Below are 11,643 nucleotides of genomic sequence, written 5' to 3' on the forward strand. Positions count from 1 at the left end.
TCAGAATGTTGAAATATAAGATCTTATGTTTGTTCAAAGGCTGTCTGTCTGCTAGACAGAGGTTTCCTATGTGCGATTCCGCCCCTTTTCCCCGAGCCTGCCCTACCTGAACTGCCTTGTCAGGTAAGCACCGGAAGTTGCATCCCCCTCATTAGTCTTTTGCTTAACACATGATGGCCCTGCATGAAAATGATGACTTCATCTTCCTTGCTTTTACTGATGAAAAGTGGTATATAATGTGCAGAGAGTAATTTTTTTTCTCCAGTTTTGCTCTTCCTACACTCAGCAGAGCCAGATCACAGAGTCAGCCAAGACCCGTGGAGGCTCCCAGATATGAAAACATTAATTTACTGAATAGTCTCTCGCCGCTGGAGATAGTAACTGTGATTGCTAATAGTAACTGTTCATTCATGTTCCCTTCAAGTGATGGCCAGGGTCCATACTACCCCTGCTACCCCTTAGATAGTCCTTTGGGGGACAGTCCTGCATTTTCTTCTGCAGCAGAGACAGAACTGGAGCCAATCCTCAGATCCCTCTGCTCCATGGCTATGATTCATCGAAGCTTCAGCTGGTGTCCTACAAGCTTTGAGGGCCATTACTAGTCCTGATATGGTAATATCTTGGGCATAGTGCCCAGTCCTCCCTCTGTCTTCCCAGTGATTGTGACACTCACCATCCTGTGTCCTGGCTCACCCAAGCTCTTCTCTACATGCTCCAAACAAGGCTGCACCTTCCCTTGCTCAGAGAGCCTCCCAGGCCACTGTTCTCAGCACCAGGGGTTGAGCCCTGGATCTGCCCAAATCTTGGTGCTTCCTACAAAGGAGAGAGTGGGCATCCTCTGCATCCCTTTGTAAACAACACTTCCCTACTCTGCATCCCTGCCTTTTACTACAGTTGTGAGGTACGTCACTCATGGAACAAAGTCTGCTTTGCTCATGTGGGCAGAGCACAGTGAGGCACAAAGATGTCTTAACTTCATCAGGGTCATAGCCACGAGGAGCCTCAGAAGACACGACAACTAACTGGGCCACTGGTGGGGTCGTGTGGTAGGAAAAGGAAGCTAGGGGACTTCAGATAATAATCACGTGTCAGTATTGGTCCATTTGTTGTGACAATTGTACCACCTTACTCTAAGGTCTTTATAACAGGGGAACCTGGCTGTGGGATGTATAGAAGGTCTTTGTACCACCTTCTCAATCCTTCTGTAAATAAAAAAGCCCACTAAACCCACTGTTGTGGACTAGATTCCAACTCATAGCAACCCTACATTACAACTGCTCCATAGGGTTTCTGAGACTGTAAGTCCTTAAGGAAACAGAATGCCTCATTTTTCTCTCTATAAGTGGTTTCTGGGTTAGAACCTCTGACCTTTTAGTTAGCACTCAGTGCTTATCCCATTGTGCCACCAGGGCTCTTAAAAATTAAAGCAGCTTTGAAAACTAAAGTCAGTTTAAACAGAAATTCATCTTCCCACAGGGGTTGGTTGTACACAGTCTCGTGTCTGAGTTGCCATGGCAAGGCTTCCCACTTAGGGACTTGTCAGTTTAGATGCCAGCAATGGGGTGTGCAGGTTCCCCACCCCCACCCATAGGGGCAGTGAGAGACCTGGGAACCCAGTCCCCAATCACTCTTGAGCCAAGTCAGCCTAGGACTCAGCCTCATGGGACCTACTCTCTCCAGGTGGGGTAATTGCTCTCAAGCGTGAATTCCCAGATGCGGTGTCTGGCAACAGGGATGGCCACCAGTTAAAGGTCCACAGCAAAACAAAGGAGTCACCATGCATCAAGAGATGGGTCTTTAGACACAGGTCTGTCATACCTCACTTTTCTCTCCTGAGTAAGATGTTAGGTGTCTTCCATGTAAAATGTGGTATCATATCCAGATGAAACTGATTAGGATGCATTTCTTGTATTAATTGTTGTTGTTAAGTGCCGTCGAGTCGGTTTCGACCCATAACGACCCTGAATAGGGTTTCCGAGGCTGTAAATCTTTACGGGAGCAGATCGCCTCATCTTTCTCCCGCGGAGCAGCTGGTAGTTTCAAACTGCTGACCTTCCGGTTCGCAGCCCGATTCGTAACCACTACGCTACCAGAGCTCCTTTATTAATAGTATTAATAGTAGACAGTAATAGTAAATAGTAGCTGTCTACCTGTCTGTCCATCTTTGGCCTTTAGTACTATCTGTCCTAATTTTTCTCTTGTGTCTGAAAAGACAGTTTGTTTTTACCCTGACCTATTTTTGTGGAAAAAAATTCCCCTAAAAGCGCTTTGCTCATCTCTTTTCATATTTCAGTTTGAAACGGAAGTGTCGGGACCTGCCACACATCTGCTGGTTGTGCTGACCGATCTGTGCACTTGATCTCCTGGTAAGAGGGGAAAAAAGCAGGGTGCTCAACCTCCAAAGTAGGTTGCAGTGGCAGGGAGGTCACTGACTCAGTAATGACCTGCCAGTGAGTCTTCGGTGAATCTGGCACAGGCCAATCCTCCAGTTGAACAGCAAGTAGGTCAGCAAATGCGTGGATCTCTGTTTTCAGAGGCTGCAATCACAGGAGGGAGTTTGAACAGTGTCACTGTGTGTGGCGATTCTTGGGGATGCTTGTGGGTAGGGGTGGCATGTGGCTGTTGGGTGGGGCATGGCAAGGACCCTCAGAGGAAGAACCCTCAGGTGAATTCTTTCTTGCTACTCATGGCTCTCTTGTTCTGCTGACCTGAGAGAGCTGTGCTGCCCCTAGTCTTGTGCAGGCATAGAGAAGGGCTTCAGGGATGAACAAACCAGCAGTCCAAACGGTCAGAAATGCCAAAACTAGACCTTGGGCTCTCCTAACCCCACTGGGGTTTGTAATGACCTCAGCGGAGGGAGGTGAATCTGGCCGCTCTCTGAATGTGTCTGCTGGGGCTCTGCATTGGTGGGGAGGTCATGGAACTGTGCTGAGGCTCAGCATGTGCCCATTCCTGCTACCTCCAGCCCTACACAGCCTTGTGCTCCCTGAAAGAATGGGCTTCCTACCAACCCAGGAATAACAGGATAGATTTCGAACTAGGGTTGGGGTTCCTGCCTGTGGATCAGTTGCTATGTTCATTCCCTTATGGAGGGTCTGGGAGTTCTTGGAGAGTAGTCTAAAATGAGGCTGACTGGATAGTAATGCCTGTGCCTGAGACACCTGCACAGGTGAGTCTGCAGCTGACTCTGATGGTCTCTCCTTGCCCTGTAGCTGTGTTGTCCTAGGCGCATAGAGTCCTAGGTGCCACAAATGCAACCAAGACTTTTCCCCTGGGTTGCAGAGACCAGGCATCTAGCATGGTGCCTAGGTTGACCAGGGTTGAGTCCTGGACATTAAGAGGCAGACTAGACTGGTGGGTTGCAGATCAGGAAGACTATGTTCCAAGTTAAAGTGAATACAGGCTCATTCTGTGCTCACTGTGTAAGTGACTGTGTGATGCTGGGGACAGACCTGCTGATTACAAACGGAGAAAGCTGTGAGGAAGGGTTTTCATCAGGGCCAGGTGGGGCTGCTTAGAAGAGTCTAAGGTGAGAGATAATTCCCTGACTACTCCCAGATGAAGAGATGTATCGATGCCTTAGTTGTGTGCTTTATGGGTAAAGATGCCAACAAGTCCTGGTGGGTTGTGATCAGGTCCTTGGTTGAAAACCACGACACCTATCATTTTGTGCTCTCTTCTGACCAGGGACCCAAAAGGTTCATCCAGATGTCAGCAGGCAACCAGACGGCTGTAGTTGAGTTCATTCTGCAGGGCTTCTCAGAAGACCCGCAATTCCAGGGCCTGTTCTCGGTCCTTTTCCTCCTCCTTTATCTGACAGGTCTCGCAGGAAACGGCCTCATCGTCACACTCATCACTGTGAGCCCAGGTCTGCACACCCCCATGTACTTTTTCCTGGTCAACCTGGCCATTTTGGACATCATCTGCACAACCACTGTTCTCCCCAAGCTTCTAGAGAGCCTGGTGGTCCAGGTGGACACCATCTCCTATCAGGGCTGCCTGACCCAACTCTTCTTCTTGACCTGGACCCTTGGTGCGGAGCTGTTGTTGCTCACGACCATGGCCTTTGACCGCTATGTGGCCATCTGCCAGCCACTGCGATATGGCACCATCATGAGTTGGCCACTGTGTGCTCTGTTAGCTGTAGCTGTGTGGACAGTTAGTGCAATCAACACATCAGTGCACACAGGCCTCATTGCACAGCTGAACTTCTGTGGCCCCAACCACATCCAGCATTTCTTGTGTGATGTTCCCTCACTGCTGTTGCTGTCTTGTAGCCCCACAATCATAAACAATGTCATGATTATCATGGCTGATGTCTACTTTGGTGTGGTCAACTTCTTCTGCACCATGGCCTCCTATGGCTACATTGTGTCCAGCATCCTCCGCATCCGCTCAGCCTCAGGTAAACGCCGAGCCTTCAATACCTGCTCCTCCCACCTCCTGGTTGTCACCTTGTACTATTCCACTGTCATCTACACCTATTTCCTTCCTGGCTCTGGTGCCTCCATGGAGAGTGGCAAGGTGGTGGCCGTGTTGTACACAGCAGTCAGCCCTGCCCTGAACCCACTCATCTACACGCTGAGGAACAAAGATGTGAAATCTGCACTCCAGAAGGTTGCTCCTGCCTCCCGGTGAGGAAAGAAAGTGGCCACATGAATTCTTCTATTGTCAATTCTGTTAATTTCAAAATATGACTTTGGTAATCAGAAGCAAGAGGCCAAGAGCAAGAAAGTAAGTAGTGGAATGAATTTACAAGTAAGGAGCTTCCCCTGTGTCAGCTGCCCATTGATTTACCTGGACCTTTTCTCATTCCTGAGTCTGTTGACGCAACCTGGGTAACTATAAAGTGAGGGGGATTGGCATCCAGCAGCACGGCTTTATGTAGTGGGTGGAGTTCAGGTTATGCCATGAGGCCCCCTGAGCACATTACTTTGTGTGCTACAGTGGGGATTTCTTGACATGTTGTGAAGACCTCACCTAGAACGACATCTCTGATCTAGCTCTCTTGGTGTGTGTCTAGGAAACCCAGGAATGGTTGCTCCTCACTACAACAGTGAATTGTAACCCAGTCTCCACTTGTAAGACTTGCAGAAAAGACGTGTGGTTCTATTTTTTCCCTTACACAAAAGGTATCATCGTCCTTTACCTGGGAGCTCTATCATAGCAGAAAGAATTGTCTTTTGTCTTTAGTTTTACAAATCTTATTAAACACTTTTTGTATGAGTTCAGTTCTTCCTAAGGTTTTCACTTTGATCATGGATCATATTCTGTTTCCAGCTTCTGAATCTTGATAGTCTTCATTGCTTCATCCCATCTCTCTTCCTTTCTCTTAGTAATTTTATCTGTTCCCTGGTTGCATTTATTATCAATCTTTGACAGTGAGGTGTAAATTTATAGCTATAGTCCAAAGCTAACCCTGGACCCATTTATAAAACTGTCCAGCTAGTGCTGTTGTTGTTGAGTGTCTTTAAGTTGGTTCAAACTCATAAAGACCTGGTATAGGGTTTTTGAGGAGCAGCTGGTGGGCTTGATGTGCCAATATTGAGGTTAGCAGTTTAGTACGTGTTCTACAGCACCACACTCAGCTCCTAGATTTATTCTACAGTCCAGACCTTACCCTGGAGTCACAGATTTAACTGGCCAAGAAGCTGTAGTAGATTCTTGGAAATCATTCAGGGATCTTATGTAGCCTGTCTAAGACATGACCTTCAGTATCCTCAACATCATCTTGTTGCAAGAGTCAGTTATAGTAAAATTCTTGATTCTCTTTCTTAGCTTATGTATCCAGACCATCTCCAAATCCATTTATTTAACTTAAACGTCATCAGATCCATTACTTCTTTCATTTTTAACACTTACACATGGTGCTATAGGGTTCCTACTGGGTGATATGATGCCTTGTAAATGGTCTACCTATATCAATTGTGAATCTTGACCACCAGGATTGGTTCAGTCTTGTGTTCAGAGGTATAACTTTCACAGTTTATTATGCAAGGTTGAAAAGGAATAAAATATTACATTGCACATACAAAGTTGAAAGAATTTACAGTGAACACCTATGTACACATTGTCTACTTTCTTTTGTTAATTTGATACTGCATTTATTATTCATCTTTTTATTCATCTACCCATCTTATTTTTATGCATTTCAAAGCAAATAGCAAATATCAGTATACTTTATAAATACTTCAGCATGACTATTATTTATTGAAGTTCAACATGTGTTAACAGTTTTTTTTTTCCTTTTGAAGAAAAATTTTCAAACAAGGAATATATAAATCAGGTGTACATTTGCTGAGTTTTGACAAATGCATACAACTATAACCCAAACCTCTATGAAGACACATTACATGACAATCATCCCATGGAGTTCCCTCCTGTCCCTTCCCATTTAACCCTTACTTCACCTCTCAATGGAATCACTCTTCTGACTTTTTCCACCAAACATCAGTTTCACATGATCTAGAATTTCATACAAATATAATGAATACAAGCACGCTTCATTTGTGTCTGACTTCTCTTCTTTATCTTGCCATGATCCTTGAGATTCACTCATGTGGTATGTATCAGTTGTTCATCTCTTTTTAGCTTTGATTATATTCTCTTAGTCAAAAATGCAATGCTACATTTTATTTACCTGTTTGTCTGTTGATGGACATTTATATTGTTTTTAGCTTTTGACTATTACAAATAAAGCTTCTTTAAACATTTGTGTCCTCCACTTGTCTGTCAGTTTGTCTTACTAGCATGTTGCTGTGATTCAGGAAGATATGCCACCAGTGTCTTTACTCTTGAACACTTTAAAGTTATGCAGCAGATTTGCCTAACATAAAATGTCATTTGATTTCTTGACTACTGCTTCCATGAATGCTGTTTGTGGATATAAGCACAGTGAAGTATTTGATATCTTCAAATTTTTCTCCATTTATAATGATGCTATTCATTGGTCCAGTTGTTAGAATTTTTGTTTTCTTTACATTAAAGTACAATCTTTGCCTAAGGCTGTGATCTTTGATCTACAACAGTAGGTACTTTAAGTCCTCTTCACTTTCAAAAAGCAATGTTTTATCATCTGCGTATCACGGTTGTTAATGAGTCTTCCTTCAATTCTGATACATTGATTAGAAAAACAGGAAAGTGACAAACCAAATATAAATTGCACCGTTGTCTGCACACTCTCTCGTCTCTAAAACCGCTCTTGGAATTTCAAGATCTCCATTTGTATTAGACTCCAATTCCTTGGAGTCTTCTTATTGATTTATTTATTACTAACACTTTCAGTCAGCTTGGACTTCTTCATTCAGCACTATTGGTTTTGATCATATGTTACTTCTTGAATTGGTTGAACATTGGCCATGTTTTTTTTTTTTTTTTTAAAGTTTTTATTGTGAATTGAGTGACAGTTTACATAGGAGACTATCAGCTTTGCGTTCACGGCCATCAGTTTTTGCTATAGTGACTTTTGGGTATGGTTTCCATCTTTGCCCTTTTATAATTGACTAATTTCACTTGGCATAGTGTCCTTGAGGCTTATCGGTGTTACGGGGTATTTCGCAGTTTCATTGTTATTGTTATTCGTTAGTGTTTAGTGGTTTCCCTTGTGTGTACGTAGCAAAGTTTGTTTATACATTCTTCTGTTTTTGGACATTCAGTCTGTCTCAGTCAGCTATTGTGAACAGTGCTGTGACAGACATGAGTGTGCGCTATCCACTCGTGTCATGGTTCTTGATTCTTGGGGGTGTATACCAAATAGAGGGATTGCTGGACATAAAGTATTGCTATTTCAAACATATTGAAGAATGTCTATACTGTTTTCCACTATGGTTGCACCATTTTACGGCCACACAAGCAATGTAGGAACGCCCCAGTCTTTCCACACCTTTGCCACCATTTACTGTTTTTTTTACTTGTTTGTTTGTGTTTTAGTGTAGAGACACAAGCTGAACACTCTCAAATGTCTGCACTATTGTCAACCCAGGAGAAGAGCTTTTTCCGCTTTGGTCTCCTTTCCTCCTCCTCTCCAGCTATAATCCTGACCTTACACATCAGTTTTCTGTGTTCTCACGTACTGGTCACATATCTACTAAGTGGTAGCAAGCAGCTGGCAGCTGGAGCAGGCTGTCTTTCTATTTTTCCCTTGACTGGAAATAAGGCTCTCCTTATATGGCCCCCACCCTCTCTGCCTGCACTATGAGACTAGCTAACCTCATATTCAAAAAAGGGACCCTCACGCCCCCTCCTATGTGAAAAATCTTTACTGTCCAGCCTGCCACCACTGGAGACAGTTGTCATGTATTGTTAGCAAGTTTCTTTTCTTTTTTTTTTTTTTTTAATTAAAAAAATTGTATTTCCTTAGAAGCATTCAGAATGTCAACAAAACAGCTGCAACTTTTTCTTGTTTGCAATTACAGTGTGGTATTCAGTTAACAGAACAATTATTTCATATAAGCTGCATCAGACAACTGAAGATGAAAACAAAACAAAACAAAAACTCCCATCCCTATATATACTAATTTGTGCTGTGTACCAACAAGAACCTGCTTTAAATTTCCATGCCAATTTACAACCCCCATACTGTGCCAGGTAAGGTTAGTGGCTATTGGGAATACCACCAGGACAGGGCTACTTAAAGACACATTCGGTAGTGTGTTAACTATACAAAAAAAAGACACTGTACAGTTTAAAAACAAATCTTACACAGCCTTACATATCAATTTTTTTTCTTTAAAAGGAGTGAGTTGTGTACAGGAGGCTTAAATGCTTTATAGACAAAAAACAAAACAAAAACTGCGCTAGACCCAACTTATTCATCATCATCATCATCTTCCTCCTCTTCTTCATCTTCCTCCTCTTCCTTCTTTTTCTTGCTTTTCTCAGCCTTGACGACTCCCTTTTTGGCTGCATCGGGCTTTCCTTTAGCCCCGTAGGCAGAGATACCCTTTTCATACTTCTCCTTCAGCTTAGCAGCCTTCTTTTCATAAGGTTGCTTGTCATCGGCAGCGGTGTTATTCTACATTTCTCCCAATTTCTTTGCAACATCACCAATGGATAGGCCAGGATGCTCGCCTTTGATTTTGGGGCTACACTCCTAACAAAACAAGAAGGCCGAAGGAGGCCTCTTGGGTGCATTGGGATCCTTAAACTTCCTTTTTCTCTCCCCTTATAGGTTGGATATAGGTTTTCATTTCTCTTTCATAACGGGCCTTGTTGGCCTTTGTCATGTCTTCAAATTTTCGTCTCTGTTTAGCAGACATGGTCTCCTACTGCTCTGAGCAATTCTTGGAAAATTCTGAGAAGTTGACTGAAGCATCTGGATGTTTCCTCTTGTGCTCCTCTTGGCAGGTTTGCACCACAAATGCAGAGGATGACGTTTTGCCTCTCGGCTTCTTAGGATCTCCTTTGCCCATGTTTAGCTATTATTTTTTTCTCTGGGCTAAGGTGAGGCGCCGGGCCCTGTTTCTGACCGACCTCCCGTTTGTCCATCAGCTCGGGCGGCTTCTGACTCCCCACGTCCCATCTGAAGTTTCTCCTGGTAAACAGAGCCGGGGACAGAAGCCACTCCTGCGAGCGGTTCACATTTGTTTTTTATTTAAAAAAACAAAACCAAAACCAAAAAACCCTCCTCCACACTCCGGAGGTATTTGTAGGGGAAGCTGGCTAAGTTGGAGTGAAGTCTGAGCCGGTGTGCCGAGGGGCCCCTTCCCGCCACTTTGCCCAGTCGCCCTCGCCCCACGCGGCACCCCGGTGGGCAAGTTTCTTTATTAGTAAATCATCTCTTTTTCATATTTTTCTCTGTAATAAAATAAAGTCTCTTGGACAGGATTCTGGTAGGTTTTTTTGGTTTCATTGCAACTATGTATGCAGAAGACTTTTTCCTTCTGGGCCTGAACTTCAGAAATTGCTGAGTCAGCCAGGAGACAAAACAAAACAAAACAGAACAGAACAAAAACCAACAAAATCCCCAAACCAAAAACCCATAAAAGCAAAAACAGAACTTTCAAAATAAGATGGGAGGTAAAAAACAGATTCTGTATGGATAACCCCAGGATAGCCATTGGACTCCAAGTGTGGTACCAGACACAGTTGCTGGAGACATGAGGACCATTGTGTGAGTAAGGGATGGCCCCCAAATGCTGCAAGGACTGATAGGACTCCTACCGGGAGTAGTTGCCCCTGTAGTCTGGTTCTTCCTATGTATTGTGTAAGCAACTATTGAACTGGGAGCCTGAAGAAGAGAGAGGCACCGCAGACAGTACCTCGGACGCTATTTTCACCCACTTCCAAACATCAGATTCCACCATAGAAACGCTGGCTTGTTGCCCAGGGAATGTGAAAGTGTGACTCCTACCCAGTCAATGGGTACATCTCCCCTGTAATCAGGGAAGGCAGACTGGGATTCCAGGGATTGGTGGGAGAAAAATAGAAATTCCCCACCTAGAAGCATGATTAGTCCTAATTACCAAAGTTAAGAAGATCCGCCCCATCCAGTTGATTGGCTGGCCCCTGAGCACTGGCAGCATGTCACCACCTGGACCACACTGTTGCTGAGCTAATGAAGTTAGATCAGATGATGGTGAGGGAGTCTGTTGTGACCTGTCTCCTTCGCGTGTGGAAAACAGAGGTGGAGGGCATCATTTTCACTGGCCTTAAAATGTTTGCATCTGTAACTACCTACCCAACACCAGGAATGTGTTTTATGATGCAGTGAATGAGGTCCAGGAACTATTTTTAAGTTTGGATTACAGCTGCCTATAAGGTTGGCTGGCTGAATGAGGGAGACATCCGGGCCTTTCCTACATGCTGGACCGCTATGGAGGAACTACAGGAAGTGTTTAAGGAGTTGGGAATTGCACACACTGTATATGCAGAACATTATCTGGGCTCTGAAAATGAGCTGCTCACATCTGGCAGAAAGATGGTATTTTACAATCAGCTTCTTACCAATGATCAGGAGCATTGGTGTCTATATTAAGCCCCATGGTGGTACAGCCAGTGTCCATTGTTGCTCAGAGTGTAGCCGACCTTGGGGAGAGAGTGAAGCTCCACAGACTGAATGCTAGTTCTTCAAGAATGCAAGGAGGGTGGGAGGAGAGTAAGTAAAACAGAAAACAAAGAGAGCATGTTCTGGGTCACCAGGAAGCAGTCGTAGGTTGACTTGCTTGCTACTGACCCTCCCTGAGATGAAATTCACTGGCAGCCAAATGCAGTGCTGCTGAAGCTGTGGCAGTAGCTCTGCCCTGAACAACAGTTTGTTGAAGGAAAAGATCCTCAAGGGCCTTCCGCTCCTAGTGTGTCCTTGGCATGGACAATGCCTACCACCTTTGACAAGGGGTTGGGTCATGGTCCACCTGGGCCCTGGTTATGGAGATTATTGGGAGACTGGAGGCCATACGTAGAGCTGCCCACCCATTGGTCTCCCAAGAACAAACAGACGGTGTCAGCATGATTAGACACTGGGGGTGAGTGCATCTTGATTCATAAGTTATTGGCTCAGGACCTAGAAAAGTGGGCCAACCTCACTACCGCTGCCACGCTTGATGCCATCAATGATACCACCTGGCTGATCCATCTCATTGGGGGTCTTCCTCTTTTTCTCTGACCCTCCATCTTACCCAGCATGACATCCTTCTCCAGCGACTG

The 11,643-nt window shown here is 44.6% G+C and overlaps 1 protein-coding gene and 1 pseudogene across 1 annotated transcript; one reads left to right on the forward strand and one right to left on the reverse strand.

Annotated features, from left to right (window-relative positions):
* Window positions 1–3,708: 3,708 nt before the first annotated feature.
* Window positions 3,709–4,638, forward strand: LOC102832769 (olfactory receptor 13A1-like). Its single transcript, XM_006867499.1, has one exon. It carries the CDS (start codon window positions 3,709–3,711, stop codon window positions 4,636–4,638), a length of 930 nt encoding a protein of 309 aa, XP_006867561.1.
* A 4,168-nt stretch (window positions 4,639–8,806) lies between these two features.
* Window positions 8,807–9,410, reverse strand: LOC102812168 (annotated as a pseudogene).
* Between the last annotated feature and the right edge of the window lie 2,233 nt (window positions 9,411–11,643).

Source organism: Chrysochloris asiatica, unplaced genomic scaffold (genome assembly GCF_000296735.1).
Source record: "Chrysochloris asiatica unplaced genomic scaffold, ChrAsi1.0 scaffold00105, whole genome shotgun sequence".
Taxonomy (NCBI): Eukaryota; Metazoa; Chordata; class Mammalia; order Afrosoricida; family Chrysochloridae; genus Chrysochloris; species Chrysochloris asiatica.

Bases quoted from the DNA above. Each gene is read 5' to 3' on its own strand.
- LOC102832769 (XM_006867499.1), top strand. From the start codon at position 3,709: ATGTCAGCAGGCAACCAGACGGCTGTAGTTGAGTTCATTCTGCAGGGC.